General features: G+C 43.9%; 1 protein-coding gene across 3 annotated transcripts in view; it reads left to right on the top strand.

Moving 5' to 3' along the window:
• The window catches only part of LOC140909025 (MFS-type transporter SLC18B1-like), a 33,448-nt gene that overhangs the window by 1,103 nt on the left and 8,019 nt on the right, over positions 1 to 24,326 (top strand). For 2 of the 3 annotated variants that reach the window (XM_073337347.1, XM_073337346.1), the window contains exons 2-9: positions 1,428 to 1,573; positions 2,954 to 3,049; positions 4,936 to 5,009; positions 16,064 to 16,211; positions 18,366 to 18,522; positions 20,206 to 20,342; positions 21,854 to 21,955; positions 23,784 to 23,875. In XM_073337347.1, the coding sequence (XP_073193448.1) occupies positions 1,428 to 1,573; positions 2,954 to 3,049; positions 4,936 to 5,009; positions 16,064 to 16,211; positions 18,366 to 18,522; positions 20,206 to 20,342; positions 21,854 to 21,955; positions 23,784 to 23,875 (952 nt within the window). The remainder of the gene's footprint in view (positions 1 to 1,427; positions 1,574 to 2,953; positions 3,050 to 4,935; positions 5,010 to 16,063; positions 16,212 to 18,365; positions 18,523 to 20,205; positions 20,343 to 21,853; positions 21,956 to 23,783; positions 23,876 to 24,326) is intronic. The other variant, XM_073337348.1, reaches the window with a different exon arrangement.

The raw sequence follows: 24,326 nt of genomic DNA, 5'->3' as shown, positions 1-24,326 counted from the left end.
CCTACACCTGTATTTTGAAAGTTTCTTACATGTTTATTTGTAAGCTGATTATTTCTGGGTCTCTGGGCTATAAAACAAAGTGTATGTGAGGGGTCAGGTGCAGACTTTTTATGGCATACGTAATGATCATTAATACTGTGTAGACAAAAGACTACAACTTTATATGCTAGAAGTTGTCAATTCACTTAAAGGTGCCCTGGGATCTGATCAGGCACTCAGTACTCCGGTGGGCAGTTCTTAGTCCCGCAAATAATCCCGTGGAGCTATGTATGAGTCAGGGCAACGGTGTTGGATCCTTTTGTCATTGATGCTGCAAGCTGCTCAGCTGTAAAAAGACACTGGGACTCTTAGGCCTTGGCTACACTTACAGATGTACAGCGCTGTGAGTTAAACCCCCCTTCCCTTTTCCTGAGTAGGGAAAGCGCTGCAGTCTGTCCACACTGACAGCTGACAGCGCACTGTCCTGGCCACATTTGCTGCTGCATTGGGAGGGGTGCATTGGGAGCAGCTATCCCAGCATTCAAGTGGCTGCAGTGTGCTTTTCAAATGGGGGGCGGGGTGTGGAGTGTGACAGGGAGCAGGGGGGAGAGAGAGAGAGTGGGTTTTTTGGGGTGCTGAGTGTGTCAGCTGAGCTGTCTTGTAAGTACAGACTTCCCCCGCCTCTCTCTCACTCACTGAAAGCATAGGGCAGCTGTTTCTTTTTTGCTCACAGAGGAGATAAGCAGCTGCTCACCGAAAGGGACCCCTCCCCCCCCCCCCCCGCCGCCTCTCTCTTAAAGCAAACATGAGCTGTGGGTGCTCCAAACGGGGCGCCCCTGCCTGCCTCTCACTCCGTCAAAGCAAAAAGTAGCTGTGTGTGTTGTTTTGATAAGCAGCCCCCAGGGCTTTGAGCGCACATCCGCCTCTGGAGTTGACCACAAAACAAGTTAAAAGAATCATGGCGTTTCCGGAGGTCAATCAGTGCCTAATAACGTTTCTCCCTGTTTACACTGGGGCTGGAGTGTCTCAGCCAATGCGCAACAGTTGTTAATCCTCTCCGGGAGGTGGAGTACCAGGAGCACTCCAGCCAGGGAGTCAGAGCACTCTATGTGCCTTGCCAGTGTGGACGGGGAGTAAGGTAGAGCGCTCTGGGAGGCTTTATTGCGGTATAACGTGCAAGTGTAGCCAAAGCCTGAGAAGTCAAAGGGACTCTGGGTGCCAGGGGCAGGCTATCTGTACAAATTAGGTTGCAGGGTTGGGGGAATCTTCATTTATGGTACAGTAATATATTGAGAAAATGATGGGATTAGGGCTCTTACTGGCAATTACCTTTTCCTGACCCATGGGTTTAGGTTACTAATTCCAAATTCCTGGAGGGCACATCTCTTGTAAACAGACAGCTTGAAATTGTGTCCCAGTTTATCAGAGCCTAATACAAATATTTGTAGTTTTAGAAAATGGCAGACCAGAAGTTCCCAGTGAAGAGTCAAGCAGGTTTACCAGAGATCAGCTCTTCACAATGGCAGCAACAGCTTGTTTGAACTTCAGTTCGATGATTTGCTATTCAATCCTGGGGCCCTTTTTTCCAAGAGAGGTAAACAATATACAGCTCTGCAAACTATTCAGATTTAAAAAAAAAATGGGAAATAACTTTAAAATATAATCCGATAATTTATATTGCAGCATCATCCCTAGAGGCTACATGTGAGCTCAAGCTCCTATTGTGCCAGGCGCTGTAAGAGACTGTTCCTGTCCCAAAGCACTTGCAGCCTATTTTAGATGAGACAGACAAACGGTAGAGAGAGGTGAAGTGATTTGCCCTACCTCACGTAGCAGGTCAGTTGGAGAACCAGGAATAAAACCCAGGTCTCTTGACTTCCATTCCAGTGCCCTATTAGATCACTCTTTTCTCCCCTGCCACCTCCAACTCATCCACTTAAGTCTTCCTCCTCAGCCTTTCCCACGCAAACGTTTGGCAGGCTGGCAGATAGGAAACCCACCTTTACTGTCACATTAAATTGAAAGAGTTGAGAAAAAAAATGCATGTAGAGCCCCATGACACTTCAGAGTAATCTTTTTAGAACAAATCCATTGCTGAGAGAGAGAGGCAGGCCCTGGTCTGTTGGCCAGATCAAGGGTTTTCTCCTTGAACATTCCAGTGTTCCACCCACCTGCCGCATGGAGTGATCTTCAAAGCTTGCCCGCAAATGGTGCATAGCCACCAGGATCTGTGAGAGGCCAGTGCTCTCTGTGCAGAGGCCTTGTACCTCTGTTCCAGTGCTGGAGTCACCCTGGTTCTTTTCCCCCTACTTTCTGAGCTCCACTGGCAATGCAGCTCCAGTGGAAAAGAAAAATACAGCTACCAAACCTATTACCTCTTCCCAGATAACTTCTGTAGGGCCAGTGGGGAGATGATGTCATCTTTCCCCCCTGCCCAGTCCACACTCCCTCCCCTGCATGGATCCCAAATTTGCAGGGTGTCCTCTGTGGCATCCTGGGATGTGGGGGTAGGGGAACTATGCTGTGGAGACAACACATTCCTTCATTAGCTCCTTTCTTGCAGGGGGGATGAGGTCTGTGCACACCAGGTTCCACCTGTGTACAGACTTAGGGAATGCGTTCTGTCCCTGAGTAAGGTCCAATTAGCTGGCCTGTAGTGCAACAAAGCAACTTAGAATTTCCATCCTTCACACCTGCTTCCACGTGGAGTAGATGCTGCTTCTGCTCCTAACTACAGAAATACTGAATTGTGGTGCAATTTTAAATTGTTGTCGAGTTACTGCTGAATCTCCCATTCTTTAAAAGAGAAAATGTTTTATGACCATACTGACAGGTACAATGAAAGAAGGATAAAGACGGAAGACTTGATTAGAAAGTATTGTCACCAGATGCTAACATTGTGTATGGTGCTTTGTTTTGTTTTTTTGTTTTGTCCATGTTCTGAATCTGGCTGTCGTGATGTTTCCTTTTACAGGCAGAGAAAAAGGGTGCCAGTGATGCAGTTGTTGGACTGATTTTTGGATGCTTTGCTTTATTCAATTTCTTGACTTCTTTAATAGTAGGCAATTATGTAAGTATCTTTAAAGTTTTCAGTACTGACTTAATTATGGAATAGGACCTAACAACCTTACTCAGAGCCTGGTCCAGACAAATCAGTTTATGAATGCTAGCACACACAGGCTTGCTTTTTTAGAGAAAAAGAGATGGGTATTTAGTGGATAGGGAAAGCTAACTTAGGCACTTTGAGACTCACTCCATCCTCTAGTAAATGTGTTTAGGTAGTCTTCCTATTTTCCAGTTGCTTTTACAGACATCCAGCATCCTCCTGGCAACGAAGAGCCTGGACACCTGTAAATTAAACTAGAAATAAGGAAGACATCCAGCAGCATGAGATCAAGTTGCTCTGCTGACCATCAGCAAGTGCTCCACAGTAGAGAAACCACTTTTCTAACAGATGGCACGTTTTTCTCTGTCTGAACATTCAGACAGTTAGTTTTGAAGCAATAAAAGTCTTTGTGCTGTTGTTAAAATAGTGGGTGGTTGCAGACAGAGCTCCAGCAAGAAGGGGTCAAAAACGCAACCAGAACACACTGTGATCAAAGCTCTCCTTTCCACTCTTTTTGGAGTACTTTTTTTTTTAAATTGCACTTTTGCTGGTCTTTTGGTACCTAAAGATTTGAAAAATGCCCACTAGTTCTTCCAAAATTGACAACCTCCTTAGGCACTCTCTTCATTGACTGCAGTCTGGCCTGTCATTGGGGATGGAGCTAAATCATTCAAGGAAAATGTTTTAAGGCTAGAGAATGTCTTCTAGGTTCCTACGCTAAATGTGGCTATCAAATATAATTCTTAAACCTATGTACAGGTTGCTTTAAGGCCACAGCTTGACTTTTTTAGGATTTTGAGATTAACTTTTCTGCTCTCTCTCCCCTTCCTTATCTAAAGAAACAAGGAAAGTCCTCTAGTCTTTTCAAGGAAAGTGGAATTAGACCTCTGGTGTCTCCCTCTAACTATACCTTCCAACCCTCTCTCTCAAAAAAAGGACACTTACAACAGACCACTGATGTATGGGAGGGAAAAGTGGGATACCCTGCTGTCTTCTCATCACTGCTGTCCTGTCTAGCATATTTACCCTATTGCCATGGTTTGAGTAGAAGGAGTTAACAAGTGCAAGTTCTAAGTTTACCTTATTCCTTTCTCCCCTCCATCAGTCTACATCCACCACCCTTTTCTTCCTGTGTTTCATATTATTTTCTCAGTATTCTCTCTCTCCTGCTACCTCCCCCACCCACACACACAGCTGAAGATATTCCTCTGGCTGAGCCAGGAGGCTGCCTCAGAGCTAGCTGTGGCTGGAGCTGTAGTTTTTGTGTATCTTGTCACTAGTCGGGAGTACATATGACTGCTTACCTTTCTGCTGTGAAGTCGGTGGGAGCTGTGGAGCAGTTGAGGCCTCCACTGGAGGTGCTGCTGTGTGAAACACACAATTCATTACCAATGCAATAGACAAGTGGGTAGCCCGTTGCAATGATTGGACATCTCAGGGTTTCACTGAAAGCTGGACAAACCACTGGTTTCAGTAAAACAGGCTGCTCTTTCTCTAACCCTGAACAATCCAAAGAAACTGAAATGTCTGCTCATGCTAAGGCAGGGTTAGAATGCAATTAGAAGCCCCACAGGGTTATATTGTTGAAGGTGACCTGGCCATAGGCTGTGCCCCCAGCCATCCATTTCCTAGCTGGCACAGTCTGTAGTGAAAGCAGGCCATGCTGTCTTGCCTCTGGCATTTCTGAGAATGGGGAGAAGTGAAGTGCATTCCCTTTGTCCTGTCAGTGATTTTTCTAGAGCGTGCACACAGTGTTTTGATTTCATAACAAAACTCCCCAAATAAGTTTCCTTCATAAAAGTGGACTTGAAATAATTTAAAATGTAATATTTATTCTTTACCAATTGCAGCTTGTACAAATTGGAGCCAAATTCATGTTTGTGGCTGGGATGTTTGTCTCAGGATGTGTTACAATTCTGTTTGGGTGAGTGTTGTTTTCTTGCATCTTATTTCTAGTGTGAAATTTGCATTGTGGTGTTAATTCTATGAAAAACAGATGGTCTTGCTATTAAAATTCAGGGCTAGGAGTCAAAAGACCTCAGCTCTGTTTCTGACCTTGAGCTGGTGACTTAACCTCTTTGCCTTAGTTTTCCTTCTCTGTAAAGTGGGAATAATACTTACCTAATTCATGGGGTTATGAGGCTTCTTTAGTACTCTGAGATCCTTGGCTGGAAGATGCCATCAATGTAATTTGCTATTATAGTTGTTGGAAAAACCTCAAGTAAGTATGGTAATAAGTGCATACAAAATCTAGCTCAGAAAATGGGATTTTAAATTGTTTTAAATCCACTTGGAAATCAGAAGCTTTGCCTGGCAATTGTAGGGGTTAAGGCACTAACTTGTGCAAAATGTTACTTTTAAAAAATAAAGCCATCTAGTCCTCATTGGGCAGCTGTAAAATCAAGTCTGCTTCGTGCGGATGCTTCTTGGCAAGACTATGAGGAGCAACAGAGGAAGGCACTGGAGTTCTTCACAGGGAGAAGGACCCTGTGCTGGCCACCTGCCCCCAAAGGATGGGGGAAGCTGGAGGAGGGCTAGAGACATTTCCCTCCCCTTCCCAGCAATAGGTGGTAGAAGATAAAATGCTCCTTTTCTCTTTCAGGTGGTAGGGGTATGTCTGAACTGCATTGTCAGCTTGGGACTGTGGGACCCAAGTCTCCAGACTAGGTATTTCTGAGCCTGTCCTTTTGCATGCACACTGCATAGTGAACATGGGCTTACAATTTCTGGAGCTGGGTCTCACAATCATGCTGACGCATCTGTATTGCACTACACAGACCCAAGTCAAACCTTGTGATTCTGGGGGCGTATCCCAGGCCTCTTAGTGAAATATCCAGCTGAAGGGACTTCCCTACACCCCCATGTATTTCCCCATCACCCCTACCCCCAGTGGTCAACTTGTTACATGCAGTGTTGCCAATTTAATCGGTTGGAAATTTGAATTTAAATTGAAATATTAATACACCCTTTAAATGCATATGCAGCATATGATAAAATACTTGTATCTGAAAAAAGCATAATAGGTTTGAAAAGTGTGAAAAAAGACTAGCTTCCTCAAATAGCTGTATTTTTTTTATGATCATGTCAGCACATTTGTTTTGGTGGTGACGGCTAACCTAATAATTTCAAATTATGACTTGCGAGCAAGGTCTCAATGAGCTCTCCCTGACAGCTAGTGATGAGCCTGGGGTAGGAGGAGAAGGATTCAGGACCAGACTGTATTTACATGAACACACCTACTCTACCTAAAAAGAAAAGGAGTACTTGTGGCACCTTAGAGACTAACAAATTTATTTGAGCATAAGCCTTTGTGAGCTACAGCTCACTTTATTGGATGCATGCAGTGGAAAATACAGTAGGGAGATTTTATATACACAGAGAACATGAAACAATGGGTGTTACTATACACACTGTAACAAGAGTGATCAGGTAAGGTGAGCTATTACCTCTTCTGCTGGTAATAGAGGTTGGGGTGTGGCAGGGGGTTGGGGTTCAGGGTGCGAGCTCCAACCTGGGGCCACTTACCTCGCAGCTCCCATGGAACGGGGAACTGCAGCCAATGGGAGCTTTGGGGGAGGTACCCACTGGCGAGGGCAGCATGCGGAGCCCTCTGTCCCCTCTCCCCCGGGGCTGCAGGGACCTGGTGCCGGCCGCTTCTGGGAGTGGTGCGGGGCCCCTGGCAATCCCTCGGGCCGTAGTTTGCCCACCCATGGGTTAAACGCATGCGGTGCAACAGTGAAAGACTCAGGAGTTGAAAGAGTGAAGAACTCTCACAACATTCAAAAAAAATGTGTACATGGCTGATGAATGCACTGATGCAAATGGGCATCGAGTATTAAGTCATTGTGTACGCTGATGTCAGTGGTAGGTCAATAGATGCATTTCTAGATGTTCAGGTTATAGAAGATACACATTGGCTGCATCTGTGACAATCCGCATCTTAGAATTAAATTCTTGTAAACTGAACCTCAAACAAATGGTTGGTTATGCATTTGATGGAGCTGCAAACTTCTCTGGAGACATAGTGGAGTACAAACTTTGCTCAGAGAAAAGTATAACCCTAATCTCTCCTATACACACTACAGAGGCCATCCACTCCAACTAGCAATAGTACCAGCTGTAGAATCTTCAAGACATTTAAAAAGCCATAAATGTAATGTCTTCATTATACTTGTGATTTAAAAAAAAAAGTCCAGAAAGACTGACCATCTTGGAAAAAATAGATACACTGGGACTGGAGTTCAAATTAGTCCAATCTGGTAATGCCCGCTGGCTTTCTCATGAATGACCTCTGGCTGTTGTCTTAATTACTGCAACAGTTATTACTCTCTTTGGAAAGTATCTAGCAAGGTAGGACCGATCTAAGTGGCGAGGCTGGTGGACTACTTTTGCTACTTTGTTCAGAGAAGACTATCACCATTCTCTCTTTTGTAAGTCTACTGTTGAAATCACTTAAAATTGACTGGAAATGTGCTACAAAAATAGTAGACCTTTGTCCAGCAATAGAAGCTACATTTGGATCAGTCAGAATGATACATTGAAAACATACCGGAAGAAGCAAAGACTTCAGTCCAGAAGTTGACTAATGAAGGCACTTGTATTGAATCCTTAAGTGAAGAGGACAAGATGTGTTTAAGCCAGCTGAAAAAGTATACAGACTTGATTCTTACAAATCTACAAGAGCTACTTCTGGTTTCTCTTCAACCTCTAAGTAGCTTTTTACAGATGACTGTCTTATAAAACACTGATAGTTGAGTGGAGTGGGGCACTACCAGCAATGGGGCTGCCTTCTGACCTGATCACATTAGAGAATTTGAACCTAGAGTGGAATATCATAGGATGAATGAATGAAGATTTGACTTCAGCTTCTTTATCATCACTCGTGGCTCAACCCAATCTTTGTGCTATGTTTCCTGGGATGAAAGAAGTAGGAATTTGTCTCTTGCTACTCCCAGTTACAACAGCTACAGCTGAATGTTCTTTTTCTTCATTGAATAGAAATTTTGTGTTCCGAAAGAAGTCACCTTCTACCTGATCATGTGAATGAACTAATGAGCATATCAATGGAAGGACTGGACCTGTGAGAGTCCGCCAAAGATGAACTTCTCAAATGCACTGCATTCATTAACAGAGTTGTGCAAACTTACAACAAGAAATCAAGAAGGATGTAGATGATGTGCTTCATACAAGGCTTGAGTAGCCAACTTTAATTTGTGTGATTTTTTTTTTTAAACTTGAGTTAAATCTAATAGAATGGTCATGAAATATTTTGCAATTTTTACTATGATGCCATACAGCCCACCTTTGCCCTCATGGTCTCACCCATCGTCAACCCTCACCCACCCTGTAAATTCAAACACTCCAACACCTCCATTTCTGGGGAAAACACTATTCCTGGGGAAAACACTGGCTGTAGCCACTCTAGGCCTTAGTTCATGGAGTATGAAAACTTGACTGTTCATTCCATGGCACTTGACCAGAAGTTGTCTCAGCCTGCCAACACACGCAGTGGAGCCATCTTTGCGTCTACACACTCCCAGCAACTGGAGCCACCGAGAAGGATGAAGCGCCTTTGGAAGAACTTGTCAAGCTTGCACTTTCACATCATGAGCAGAGCATCTATGAGACACTGGTGGACATCTTGGCAGCCATTTTTGTCCTATCAGAGGGACTTCTTGGAAGGGAAAACAGATGTAGCAGACTCCAACTAGTGGCTGTTGCTCGTGACTCTTGCTGTAGCCACAGATTTCCCATATGTAGATTGGTGTTTCTGGAGCAGGGCCATGAGCATAGACTGGGGGGAATCACATCATCATGCAGACCTGGGATGCCCAGCAGTGGCTCCAGAACTTTCACATGAAGCAGTTGATGTTTGTGCAGCTTTGTCAACCGCTTTACCTGACCCTGCAGTGTCAGGATGCACACATGAGGGAGGCCATGCTGGTCCAGAAGCAGGTTCCTATAGTCATCTGGTAGCTGGCTATCCCTGACTGCTATAGGTCTATAGCTGTCCAGTTTTGTGTTGGCAAATCAGCTGTGTTGGCAGCAGTTTGTGAGGCAGTCAGAACTGTGATTTACTCAAAGGTTAGTGGGCATAAACAAAGTCCCTGAAATAATTGCTGGTGTTGAGAAAATGGGCTTTCCAAAGTGTGATGTGGTCATAGGTGGGACTTGTGCCTTTAGTTTGCCCTCCTCGAGGAACATTTGAATGCACAAACCACAAAGAATTCTGCTCCATCATTGTGCAGTACCTGGTTGAACACAATGGCCAACTGATGGACTCTAATATGGGCTGTACTGGCAAAGTGTGTAATTCCAGGATTTTCCATAGATTGGGACTTTTCCTTCATGGACAATCTGGGACACTCTTCCCACCAAGTGATGTTGTTATAAATGGGTAACTGTCCCCACTGGGGGACCCTGTGTTGTACCCCCCTTTTGCCATGACATTTAAAACCGTACCCTGAGGTCAGAGCGTCTGGTAAAAGATGGCTAATTACATTCTCAGTAGCTGTAGAATGTGTAGTTGAATGTATTTGGTGGATTGTAATCCTGTTGGCGCTCTTTGCAGAACCATTTGAATGCCAAAGTTACCAAGGCCGTCTGCATTATTGTGACCTGCTGCATTCTGCATAATGTCTGTGAGGACTGAGTTGAGCCATTCCAACAGGAATGGACTCCGGATCCTGCTGGATTGCTTGACTGGTACACACAGCCAAAAAGTGCACCTGTCCTAACTGGAGCAGGATCCCTACATGCAATGGAAATCAGGGATGTTTTTTGTGCCCACATTGTGGGCTTGCACAACCCCAAGGATGAGAGTGAATGTAAGTGCATCATAATATAAACAGTGAGCGAAATACTATCTGTTACGAGATGGGTTCCCTTCACATATCTCACCAGGGATGGTGGTGTGATGGGTTATATCACAGAAACCCCCTTGGGGCTGCCAACTGATGTGCCAAGACTACTTCTGCCTCTGCTTTCGCTGCCAGCGTGGGACTCCAGCACCCTGTCTTGCTAAGCCAGACATGCCAGTCTGCTCCGACACAGACCCAGGATCTGAACCACGTGCCCCAAAGCTACAGCCTTAATTGCAAGCAACTTAAGAAGTGTTCCTGTCTTTAACACTCAGATGCCCAATTCCCAATGGGGTCTAAACCCCCAATAAATCCATTTTACCCTTTATAAAGCTTATACAGGGTAAACTCATAAATTGTTCGCCCTCTATAACACTGATAGAGAGAGATGCACAGCTGCTTGTGTCCGTTCTGCCCACCCCCCGGTATTAGTACATACTCGGGGTTAATTAATAAGTAAAAAGTAACTTTATTAAATACAGAAAGTAGGATTTAAGTGGTTCCAAGTAGTAACAGACAGAACAAAGTGAATTACCAAGCAAAATAAAATAGAACATGCAAGTCTATGTCTAATACAGTAAGAACTCTGAATACAGATAAAGATCTCACCCTTAGAGGAATTCTAGTAAGCTTTCTTTTACAGACTAGACTTCTTCTAGTCTGGGTCCAGCAACCACTCACACCTCCTGTAGTTGCTGCCCTTTGTTCCAGTTTCTTTCAGTTAGCCTCTCCACCCTCAAGGATGTCTCCTTAGCCAGCTGAAGACAAAATGGAGGGGTCTCCCACAGGCTTAAATAGACTTTCTCTTGTGGGTGGAGACTTCCTCCTCTCTCCTATGCAAAGTCCAGCTCCGAGATGGAGTCTCATGGGCAAGTCACCTGTCCATGCATGACTCAGAACTTAAAGGTGGCAGCCATGGTTCACATGCTTGCTTGAACATCCTCAGGTAGATTTCTCATGTGGATTGGAGCCTTACAAGATTCATTGTCCTTTAAGTGTTTCTGGAGTGGGCACCTAATTTGCACATTTCTTTCTCAAGAAGCTGACCAAATGCTCTACTAAGGCTGCTTAGAAATCAAGCCAGTATTCACAACTTCAAATACAAAAAGGATACATGCATACAAATAGGATTAATAGATTCAGTAGATCATAACCTTGACATAGATATGTTACAGGGCATATGTAGCATAAAACATATTCCAGTTAAGTCAATCAGTCATTCAGTCTATATATATAAAAAGCATATTTCCATGGGGTACAAATCATAGGTGGTTCTAATGAATTTGAACTTATGGATGCAGTGGAATATATTGCTGTGCATTATTTATCTTTATTGTATAAAATAGGCATGTGATTTAACCCACTGTTTGTGGATTGCTATGTAGGTCAGCTTTAGTAAAGATAATAAACCGTTCCCATGACTCCACATTTGTGTGGAAATAAAATCACTTTATTTCTAGACATGCATCTAGTAACTGACTACATATAAAACACTCCAAGCTCTGTTTCACTAATTCTTAGTGTCCTGTGTCCCTCTGCTCTTTAGCTCTTCTAGTGTGTGCTGCGTGCACTGGCCTGTGCTGCACCAGAGTAGAGGAGTGAACAGGGTACACTTGTCCTCTCCACGTAATGTTTATTCCTTGTGGCATGGACACCCAATCACAGAATTGTGCAATTCTCTGATATGGTGGCACTGTACCATGGTGGGGACTCATGGAATGGGGTAAAACAGGAGGGGCTGGAGTCATGGAGTTCGCTGTCATGAACACAAGCAGTCTCTCAACCAGTTATTTCTGCTGTACTCTAGTTTCCTCTCTCAAGCGCTGTTCGTGTTCCAGAAATTGCACTGCCAATCTCTCCTCATGCGGTGCAGCCTCTTTTTGCCTGACACCTGGCCATTGGTATTGAAGTTGCTGGCTGGCCTTATTCAGGATCTCCATCATTCTTTATGTACCTGTTTTATTGACAGATAGGAGTGTGCCCCCTTCACAAGGCTCATGGTTGGCTATGGTAGCCCTGCAGGGGTGGAAGGGCATGCCAAGCCTAATGAAAGAACACATTATTGTCAGAGTATTTATTTAAAAAAAAAAAGTAAGTTTTTGACTTCATCTGTAGCATCTGGAATCTCAAGATCAAAAACTGATACTCTGGTTTATTATATTTAGATAACGTTAAGTTCTCAGACACTACTGAGAGTTGAGCAGAGCAGAAAGCAGTCACATGTTATGGTAAAGTCCAATTTACAAGATCAATTTAAATTATAAAATTACAGATCATTTTCCCCTTACGGGTGTCGGGGAGGAGACCACTTACCATGGATTACTCTGCTTGTTTTTGCAATTCTCTTAGGCTGTCTACTTTTAGGAGGACATAACACTTCTGGCAATTCCTGAATGTCAAAGGGATCTTGTGTTCCAAGCTACTGGAGGCAAGCCAGCTGTATATGCTAAAGAGCTTTTAGGCTTATGGTCACTGACCAGCAATCTACAAGAGGAGGGGGCTAGTGACCTACAGAGGAGCCCTAATTAATAACCTTTCCCCTGAAATGTGACCACCCAATTGGAGTTCCTGCTTCAAGAAAGTTTGCAAATGGGATTGAGTGAAAAGTCATGAGCAAATAAACAGGATGCTGTTATCCTGCAGATGTATTACAGCCCACCCAGAAAGCACCCTGCATTCAGGCAGTGACCCTGGTGCAAGCTTGGATTTACAATACAACCCCTATGGACTACATACTGGATGACTTGGACTCCTAATACAGCATCCATGGAGCGTATAGACACCCCAGGACAGGACAGACTTATAATAGGATATACATCACTTAAATAACATCCCCTTTCCCCTGGGATCGTACTTATGTAACAAGGGACTTCAAAGCATCCCCCTCTCCTCCAACTCATCATATGGCACCCATGGACGACATACAACTCCCCCAGCATATTTCAGAGTATTAATAAGGCTCTGGGAGGGAGTTTGGGGGCGGGGTGTGGGAGGAGGGAGAGGGTTGCAGGCTCTGGGAGGGTGTTTGGGGGCTGTGGGGTGTATGGGGGAAGGGGGTGTAGGCTCTGGGAGAGGGTCGGGGGGGTGCGGTGCTTAGCTGGGGCTCCAAGGCAGGGCAGGCTGCCGCCCCCCAGGTACCGTCCCCGCAGCTTCCCATTGGCCGCGGGGGCAGCACGAGGAGGCACAGCCCTGCCCCGCCCTGGGGCAGCAGGGAGGAGCTGGCAGCCACATGGAGTGAGCAGGCAGGAAGCCGCTCAGCTCCGCTGTACTGCCAGTGATGGGTGGGGCCCCAGGGCATTTTAAATCGCCCAGGGGACATGCATGGGGGGTGGGGGGCTGGGGGAGCACCGGGGGTGGTATGTGGGGCCAAGGGAGAGACCTGGCGCCAAAATTGCTGGAGCCCCGTGGGCCACATTGGGGAGGTTCTTGGGCCGCAGATGGCCTGCGGGCCGGGAGTTTGAGACCCCTGGTTCTGGCAGGCCTTCCATCATTAGTTGATACAGTATATGCTGCTACCCCTGGCTTGTAATAATAATTTTTACTAAGGCATAAGCTGAAAATCTATCCTATCCGTATATTAATAACAAACATGGGGTCAGAAACTTACCAGGCTCTGGCACTACTGCCTTCTCTGCATTTGCTGCTGCGGGCTGTTCCTCTGGGCTGTCCTCAAACAGCATCTCTGAATGTGCTCTGTCTGCTCTGGGAGCAAAGCCTCTTCAGAGACCATTGTAAGTACCAGAGAGTCACTGCCTGAGCTTAATCCAGTGGCTGCTGGCTCTCCTTTGATGCTGCCTGAGACTTGGGGGTTGTACGGATTGTCAGGTAGCACCATGGGCTCAGTGGTCAGCGCAGCTCCCTTTATCCTGCCAAATGCCTCATAGAAGAGGCAGGGAGTTCCCAGAGGTGTGGCTGTCATCTCTGACTTTGCTGTAGTTGGTCTTGAGCTGATTGATTCTCTCTCTGCATTGACCAGCAGTCTGGGGGCTCCCCAACACCACACACTTCCTCAACATTTCCTGGTACACATGATCATTTCTGGTACTCTTGATGAAGTCAGACATCTTGTTCATCTCACACCAGAAATTAACCAGAATCTGACTGTGTTCCTGAGGCCACCTAGCAGTGCACGTGGTGTGGGGCTTGTTGTGATAATTGGGCCTACAAATTTACCCTAATTGTGAGTTTGAACTGTAAAAAGTGAGTGTAAATTCATATGATGTCACAGTAACCTATTCTAACAATGTTGTAACGAGTGCAAGAGAACCAGTCAAAGGAGCTCTAGTAGCCTAAACCACAGAGGCCCCACTGATATAATTCAAAGACTGTTGAAACTGTGCTTGGCTTATGAACGGGAGATGTGAAGTTAATATACCAAAATTCAGATATTAGGACTAATTGGTGAACAAAATAATAAGGGTAGAGGCTATTCTGCCCATCACTCCCTTTTTGGGGTCCTTAATTTTGTGTGTGTGTGTGTGGGGAAAGTCTGAAACAACAAAAATACAGACAAACTACTGCAGTGAGCTTCACCATCATAGCTGTTCCTCCTCCCCCATCATTTTCTGGGGCGCTTGGCCTTCCTGATCCTGATCCTGAGAGGTGTCCTGACTAGAATGGGCCGAGAGAGAGGGACCCAGTTGACATCGCCACCCCTGCCAGCTCCAGCTGAATCCCAAACACCACCTGGGATGATCTTTGATACGATCGAAGAGACTGTCAAACAAGGGGCCTTTTTCTTCTAAAATTGGACTTCAGCAACAACATTGAGCTGAGATGGCTGGAGATTTCCTCACTGCTGCAGTTGAAGTCCAATTTTAGAAGAAAAAGGCCCCTTGTTTGATAGTCTCTTCGATGGTATCAAGGACCGTAATGACTGTCCGTTTGGGGAAAAGAGAAGAAGTTAGGTGAGAAGGTTTGGAGATTTCCTAACTTTTTCTCTTTTCCCCCCCAAAAGGACGGTTATTACTGTCTTTAATACCGTCAAAGAGACTCAAACAACATGGGGTTTATTTTTCTTCTGAAAACTCTCTACAGGGAAAGAGGACAAGGGATGTTTAAATGAAAGCCTTATTTAATATTTTACATTTCAGGTGCTTTAACTGTTTTTTAACTTTTTTGTATCTTTAACAAAAGGTTAAAAGGATATTTAATGATGTGTTTGCTATGGTGCTAAGGAGGGTGAAGTCTCTGTATCTCAAGTCCCACACCTTGTTTTATGCTATTTAATGTTAAATAGTGACTGGGTTATGCTAAAACCTTTGGCTGATTTATTCCATGTATATTAATACAACCAACTGCTTCTTGGTGCTGGGCATAGTGAACACAGGATATGGTTGAACCCAGTTCAACGGTCAGCATGGAAAGGAAGGATTGCTTCCAAGGCCTGGGAACTGAGTGGTAGTTTTGGACACGAAGGTCTGAGAAACACATGCCCAGAGGATTGTGGTACAGTGGTGACAGACTCCTTGGCCACAAGTCTAGGGACCCAGGATTGAGCTGCATCCATGCTGCAAAAAGACAGGGCTTGGACCTCAATCATAGCAGGGCTTGGGCTAACTCTCACCCCACCCCACCACACACAATCCCACTTGGTGGGTCCTAAGACCCAGGTCCTGAGAGCTTACTGACTCAAGTCAGAATATTTTTGTGTGGATGGTAGAGAAGAATGGGGTAAGGACTCAAGACTGGGTCTGAGGCTGGGTTTATAATGCAGTGTTAGGCATAACCAGAGATACTGGAGCTTCAAATATATACTGGTCATAAGCAGATACAAAAAAGCTGGAGTCCCTAAGCAAGGTCCAGAGGCAGCACCTTCCACAGCAACTGGGAGTGAAAGTGATGAGCTTCTTACCAGGACTTTGGATCTAGTCTCTGATGTGAAGAGAGCCTACATTGGCTGCTTGATGTCTAAACTTTTCAGGTTCTTTCTTTATATGATGATATACATATGTGATAGGTAGGTAAAAGAGATTCCCATTTGACAGAGGGCAAGTGACTTGCCCTGTGCTTTGACCACTGGACCATGCTGTCTCTAGAAGAAGTTTACCTTACAGTTGTATTTTAAGGATTTTGGTTTTTATTTTGCTAAATTTCATTTGTTTCCTTGTTCTTTCAGTCTTTTGGACAGAGCACCTGATGGGCCAGTATTCATTGGTTTGTGTTTTCTGGTTAGAGCGATGGATGCCATAGGCTTTGCTGCAGCAGCGACAGCTTCATTTTCTGTTCTTGCAAAGGCTTTTCCCAATAACATAGCTACAGTAATGGTATGTACAGAACTACACATTATGGAAGAACGTCCAGAATAAAAATGTTTTAATGACTCTCCTACATCTTTATGCATTTTGCACTGTAACCATACAGCTGGTGTCAAGGGTCTACCATATGCTCCTCCAGCTTAAAAAAAACCCAAACAACCCCCCAAACAAAAATCTCTAATTTAAATTAAAATGCTATATGCCTGAAGGAATAAACATGCTTCGGGTGCAACACAAGTGATGCAGGTCCTGGATCAATGGAAGGAATGAGGATGGAAAACTGAGCTCATTCAGTAACTTATGCAGGAGTATTAGAAAATAAGTCGTCATGACTTTCTGAGGATTAGTTGAGGAGGGATTTTTAATATATTCTTCTTGTGATCCATTTGCCAGTGTTGTTTGAAACATGGGTAGGATACTTACAACGTACAACTCAAAAGCTTTTGAGATTAAGTGGTGCGTTTTTAGTCTTCATGAAAACTGAATTCCGTATGGCATATGACCTAACCCGACAAAGGGAAATGGCCTGGCTTATCATTTGACAAGATCAAATCTTCTATTTCCCTATCCAAGGCCTTAGGTCATGAAGGTACTTAAAGATGGACTTGTTGAACTAGGGCCTCTGGCACCTGTCAGTCTTGTTCCGCCATGAGAGATAACAGAGAATGGCATATGTGATGTCTGTGAAAAATAACTAGAATCATCGTTTCCTGTGTTAGCAGCTAGACTCACAGAAGTAGACTGCCACACAGACATTACAGCATTGTGACATTAAAAAAAGTGAGCCCCCTTATTTAAACAAATTCAACTACCTGAAAGGGGGTTCCAAAGAGGATGGATCTAGACTGTTCTCAGTGGTAGCTGATGACAGAACAAGGAGCAATGGTCTCAAGTTGCAGTGCGGGAGGTTTAGGTTGGATGTTAGAAAAAACTTTTTCACTAGGACGGTGGTGAAACACTGGAATTCGTTACCTTGGGAGGTGGTGGAATCTCTTTCCTTAGATGTTTTTAAGGTCAGGCTTGACAAAGCCGTGGCTGGGATGATTTAGTTGGGGATCGGTCCTACTTTGAGCAGGGGATTGGACTAGATGACCTCCTGAGGTCCCTTCCAACCCCGATATTCTATGATTCTATGAAATTAACTCAAAAGAGAACAAGGGGAGACTTAAGTCTGGCATACATTTAAATTTTATCAGGATTTTAATTATGGGCAGCTTCCTGCCTGCTCGATCCACGTGGCTTTTTTACATCAAAAATAGGTATACTGGTAAAACCCCTCGTGTGGATACAGGTATACTAGTGTAAAGGTGATTTCTACCTGTGTAATTATTCTTCTTCCTGCAAAGGAATAATTATACTGGTGAAAGCACTACCCATATAGTGCAAGCAGTACATCTTTCTAGTGTAGACATGCCCTTATGTGAGCTTTCTTGTCACTGTTCTATCACTTCCCAGTGGATATTATGGCTAAATACTCTTTTTCAGGAAAATTTATTGGTCTAGATATAAGCTGATCAAATAATGTAACGTATGTTGGCAATGGGGACTAATGGTACTACAACAGGAGGAGATGAAGTCCATGTAGGCCCTCTTCATACTGTTCTTTGAGGTCACATCCGATAAAAGAATCCAAACTTAATGGGTCAAACATATCTCTGTTGTAACTTGATGGACTTCATTAGATAGTTGCAGGGGCTAAACTTGACCAATTGTATGTAGGTAGAAAAGTTATTTAACTTAAGGCATCTTTCACCCAAGCCCCAAAGAGGTGACTTAATGATAATTCATTGCAATATGCTTACTAAGTTCTCCCCTTCAGGTTCTAATGTAATTTTGTATTTGGGAAGTGTAGTCACTTCATTGCTGGCATCCCTGCAGATGTACTGGGTATATGGAACATCACAGGAACTGGGGACATTAGGCGGCATGTGAGTGGCTAAGACTGAAAAAGTAAGAAGAACACTTGGTCTTCCTCTTAAAAGCTCACTTAGCTTTTATCCAGACAATTTTTCAGACTCCCTTTGCTGTACTTGCATGTAAAGATTTTTGTTTATGGCTATGATTTGTTCTAGCTCTTGATCAATGACAGAGCCTAGCTTCTATCTACTAACCTTTGTTCTCTCTCTCTCTCCTTCTCCCCCTTCTTCCCCACCCCCTCCTTAGGGCAGCCTTGAAATTTTTACAGGGCTTGGATTAGTGCTGGGCCCACCTGTAGGTGGTTTTTTGTATCAGTCCTTTGGCTATGAAATCCCTTTCATAGTGCTAGGATGCTTAGTGCTGATCCTGGTGCCTCTGAACGTGTACCTCTTACCAAAATACGGTAGGCTCTTTTCCTTCCTCTTCCTTTGGTCAATATTTCAAATTTGAGATGGATGGATAGATACATACTCTACATACATGAGGAATTAAAGGGTTTTACTAGCTATCCTTATGAGATCCCTGGAGCTCATTGAAGCACAAGACCTCTGTGGCAAAACTGCAACTGATTTTAATGGTGCAGGATCAGGTCCTTGTTGAACATAACTAAAAATCATGGATGCACATGGCTTGGAATGAATCTCCTTTCTTGTGTCCATCCCCATAAATACTAGCTTTCTCTGTTGCATTGAACCGAAGTGAGATTTTTCTACATGATGTCTCTCTTTGGGACTTTTAAACAATAAGTTGTCTTAGGGTACGTCTACACTGAAAAACAAACCCCACAGTGGCGAGTCTCAGAGCCTGGATCAACTGACTTGGGCTCATGCTACTGGGCTAAAAATAGCAGTGTAGATGTTCCCGCTTAGATTGGAGCCTGGGCTCTGAAACCCATGGAGGGTCTCAGAGTCCCCACTCCTGCCTGAGCAGGAACGTCTACACTGCTATTTTTAGCCTAGTAGCACAAGTTCAAGTAGTTGACCAAGCCTCTGAGACTTGCCATTGTGGGTCTTTTTTGCAGCATAGATATATGCTTTGCCTCACCATGCTACTGAGCAAGTTGGAGGCTTACAGTACCGAGGACAAAGGGATTCCTATGTATTGCATTCCACGATGCAAGATACATTGCACATGTGGAAGAGAATCCAGCTGCATGCATGTTGTGATTGCATTTCATTAGATCAAGTTTGGATGGCCTAGTTTTGGGGAGAAAAAGGTAGCCGGGAGGGATCAGTCGATGTAGCATAAACAGCCTATGTTAAGATAGTCGTCATATTGCTGGAGGATGAAACAAATGGAAGAGTACAGGTGTGATAACATTGGAGGATAAGAGGAACTGCATAGCTAAAGACTCTAATCTTTTTAGAAAGCCCCAAAGGGGGAGGATGGCAACTATGACAAATCACAGGAGAGGAAGCACCACCTATATATATGAGTCTGTATCCTGCTAACTACTGTTAGATGAAATACACCGGTTAACCATTTGTCTGACTTCGGAAGATGCTTATAGCTTGGATATAAATACTCTGAATTATGCAACTTTGGAATTTTGCAGTGTGGAAGTCCATTGTACAAAGAGCAATAGGCTCTGATCTTGTAGATTATAATGCATGTGAGTAGCAGTCTCATTGTACGCACAATGAGACCATACACATATTGAAGTGTATGCAGGATCAGGCCCATGGAGCATAATTTAGAAATGTAAAACATCGCAATGGCACCTGAAAAGTGGTTGCATTTCTTATATTTGTCTATTCTATCATCTTAGTCACTCAATAAGCACTTGTCCAATTACTTCATTCTAAACTGAAAGTGTTAAGTAGGAAAATTTAAGTTCCGATTGCTTTCTTCATTTGTCTAGTTTCCAAGCTGGAGGCTAAAAAAAAATTCTGGTCTTGTAACAATGTCCCAGGATGACCTGTAACATTCTAAATTTTGCTTCAATTTGTGTATGAGAGGACTACCTTCAAAGCAGTGGGAGAGGGAGAATACTGAATCTCAGAAGCAAGAAAGTGGGTTATAAGCATATCAAATTAAACACAATCCATGTACCAAAGAACAGTTTCTTTTCTTTTTTAAACAACAGATGCAATCGCTACCAAGGACTCGTTCTGGATGCTCATTACTCTGCCAAAAGTTGTACTTCTCTGTTTTACTATATTTTCACTAAGTGCATGTTTAGGCTTTCTGGATCCCACTATGTCACTGTTCGTTTCAGAGAAGGTGAGTCATCTTAATGTGTAAGAGATGGGTTAATGACTTCAGCAGTATGGAGTACTTTAATCCAAATATTTTAAAATCAATGTTTTAATAAATCCTATTCTATCAAATGTGCTTATTGTCCGTGTTATCTGAGCCTGATATTGTATTGCTGATTCTTACCTGTTTCCTGTCTCTGGCTAGGTATGTACAGATAATGCATGTGAATGTCAGGGGGTTCACTTGCATTTGATTGAGTAAGAAGAGTATTTTCAGACTTTGCAATAGCTGCCATTCTGGAATATTTGAACTGACTGAACTCCTTAAATATAAATTTATGAATTGTTGATGGCATTGTAGCATTGGCCTATAAAACTAGGGAAAGTCAAATGGCAAGTGAACAAAACTCTACGACATTCTAACTTACTTAAGAATGGTCATACTGGGTCAGACCAAAGGTCCATCTAGTCCAGTATCCTGTCTTCCGACGGTGGTCAATGTCAGCTGCCCCAGAGGGAATGAACAGAACAGGTAATCATCAAGTGATCCACACCCTGTCACCCATTCCCAGCTTCTGGCAAACAGAGCCTAGGGACACCATCCCTGCCTATCCTGGCTAATAGATATTGATGGGCCTATCCTCCATGAGTTTATCTAGTTCTTTTTTGAACCCTGTTATAGTCTTGGCCTTCACAACATCCTCTGGCAAAGAGTTCCACAGGTTGACAGTACGTTGTGTGAAGAAATACTTCCTTTTGTTCGTTTTAAACCTGCTGCCCATTAATTTCATTTGATGACCTCTAGTTCTTGTGTTATTTACTCCTTCTCATAACACTTCCTTATTTACTTTCTCCATACCAGTCATGATATCCCCCTCCCCCTTAGTCATCTCTTTTCCAAGATGAAAAATCCCAATCTTATTACTTTCTCCTCATATGGAAGCCATTCCGTACCCCTCATCATTTTTGTTGCCCTCAGAATGCTTCTCATTCTGTGGTTGCAGCTACAGGGAGACGCCTTTCCTCTCTTTTCCCCATTCACTGTGCTGAATATCTTTTCGTCTGACTTTTTAGAAAAATCAAATCTTTGGCTTTTAAACGGCGGGGAAAAAAGTATTTTCAAGGCAAGTCATGCTGTAAAATAAATGCACCAAATAGGAAGCTATAAATACATAGTATTCTACTAACTGTTAGCAAAACTAAAAATTGAAGGTGTAAATGCAAGAATTACTTAATACCAATCTCTGAGATTTAGACTTCAAACAGCCTAGATTAAGTGTCAGCATTCTGGATTGGGGGCAAATCTGTTTCCTTTTGAGATTAGACTTGAACTGTGTATATCAGTGGAGTGATGGAACCTGATGAACTGAAGATATTTGGGATAGGGGAGGGAATTGAAAATCTACAGCTGATATCCAAGTATTGAAAAATACAAAATAGGAAAAAGAATGATGACTTCAGCCACTTAACTTAAAATGTGATGATAATGGAATACTTTGCTAATTCCATGCTTTTTGTAAAAAATTTATTTTACAGTTCAAATTACCAGCTGGTTATGTGGGGTTAGTATTCCTAGGTTTGGCACTCTCCTACGCCCTGTCTTCACCATTGCTTGGGTTTCTAAGTGATAAAATGCCGGTAAGTACAATCTCTAATTGCTTGTATGGTGTCCTCTGTCCATGGCTAATTTAAATATGCAAAATAAAAAAAAAACAGATGTCTCTATTCTGAAGTCCTAGACCCAGACCCCCATTCTGCACAGGGCCTTCACACCTGCACTGAATCCCATTTTCCTCAAGTCAATGGAACTTTAAAAGGGCTCACCTGCATGGATCCCTTTGCAGGCTTGGGTGCTATAATAAATCCATACACTTGTCCATCATGTTTACTGTATGTATGTTGTAGCTGGTATAGAGCAGGATTTTAGGTGGGTGAATACCTCTGACTCACTATTTCAAGTAGAGCTGGTGGCAGGAGATTATGGGGCAGTGAACAAACTATCATGACATTGTCTTTTTCCTCTCAGAAAAATGTTTTGGCCCACTGTATCTTCACATTCTTAGTAACAGTCTCACTGTATGAATATATTTCAAATGAGCTCAAGATATGTGCACGGTGTAGGACAAGGGTAGCCAACCTGTGGCTCTGGAGCCACATGCAGCTCTTCAGAAGTTTAATATGCGGCTCCTTGTCTAGGCACCGACTCTGGGGTTGGAGCTACAGGCGCGAACTTTTCAATGTGCCGGGGGTGCTCACTGCTCAAACCCTGGCTCTGCCCCCACTCCACCCCTTCCCACCCCCTCCCCGGAGCCTGCAGTGGCTGTGCTCCTCCTCCCCTGAGCCTCCTGCACTCCACAAAACAGCTGATCAGGGGGTGCGGGGAGGGAAGGGGGAGGTGCTGGTGGGTGGGAGGCGCTGGGACCAGGGTGGGGGAGCTGATGGTGGTCTGCTGACGTATTACTGTGGCTCTTTGGCAATGTACATTGGTAAATTCGGCTCCTTCTCAGGCTCAGGTTGGCCACCCCTGGTGTAGGAGATTTTGGTGACAGCCTTTTACCTTTGGAGATCCTTATCCAGGCCTTACCTGATCACAAGTGAAAATGTGTCCACTGTTTTTTGATATAGTGCAGATCACTTTTTTACTACTTTTGGCTGTCGCTAATTGGCTGAGGAAAATAGGAAAAGCAGAAGCATTGTATGCCCAAAATGAGGGTGCATTGTCAACTTTCACTTGACAGTAGTGAGAGCCATTAATCTCACATCAGCATCACATGTACACTTTTACTTGTTTCATTTATGCTGCAGAAAAGTAGGACTTGAATCATTCTGCTTGTGGAACCCAAGCTTTGGGCCCCTGGTAGCAGAGTCTGCTTGGAATGGGGGCCCAGTGGCTTGAGATGCCCTCACCTCCTGAAAGCCTCCTGATACTATCTGCATAGTATGGAGCAATTGCCAGGGAGTGGGCATGACCTAGGAAGTGTACTGATCACTGCTTCTCCCATGCTTCTCCTTCTGGCAGAGGTCCTGTGGAGCCCCAGTTATAATGTAAAACAGCTTTCCCCAGTGGCCACTTCTAACAGCTGATTTTAGGGGGTCTGAGGTAGTCAAGCTAAACTCTAAATTCCTCTCTGGTACCTGTCATAACTACAGCATGTTCTTACACTGGGAATAGGCAATACTGTGGCACCATAACTAATGTTGAGTTTAATGACCTGTCCTGTGATATGGGGGAGAGAATATTAATTTCCCCCAGACAATTATTCTAAATCCCTCTCTCCACTTCACCGTGTGAGGTATGAGCTGCTTCTGAAGGAAGGGAAATGCATCTGAATGAGTTTCAAGTATCTTCCTTTCTCTGGTGGTCCAGAAGCACCTTAACCAAATTATTTTTGCGTATGTGCTAGCTTAACAGATAAGAGTTTGGTTGGGTTTGGATTTCTTCAGACCTTTGATTTCTCTTTCACAGCACCTAAGGAAATGGTTGTTGGTCTTTGGGGGCTTACTGACAGCACTGTCCTTTTTCCTGTTAGGACCTGCTCCCATCTTGCACATTGAAAGGTACAGTTTACTGCCTTTTATCTCTATCTAATACTTGTTAACTGAGCCTCTTCAGAGTTGTATCTGCTCACTTTAGTCTGTGTGTAGGGTGGAGAATAATAAAGTTTAGTTTTCTTATTACTGGTAAGTTCTCCAGGACCAACATAGCTGTGGGAGAGCAAAGTGATTTATTTTGTGGCTTATGCACCTTAAGAACTAACTATGGCTATGCCTTCACTGGGGGGAGAGAATCCCACTGAGAGCCATCTTGATGTAATATCCAAGGGGAAACAGGTAATGTGTTTTTTGACCTCAGTGTAGCTAGGTGGGGTATAGGCTATAGCCTGCATTTGGTATTTACCTCAACTAGCTACACTGAGGTAAAAAAACTACAGTGCCTGTCTCTCCCTGGATATTTGACATTTGAAATGCCTCTCAATGGAAAATCATTGGCAAAAAAATGTGAAGACCA

This window comes from Lepidochelys kempii, chromosome 3, assembly GCF_965140265.1.
Source record: "Lepidochelys kempii isolate rLepKem1 chromosome 3, rLepKem1.hap2, whole genome shotgun sequence".
Classification (NCBI taxonomy): Eukaryota; Metazoa; Chordata; order Testudines; family Cheloniidae; genus Lepidochelys; species Lepidochelys kempii.
This window is presented reverse-complemented; position numbering and strand designations above follow the sequence as displayed.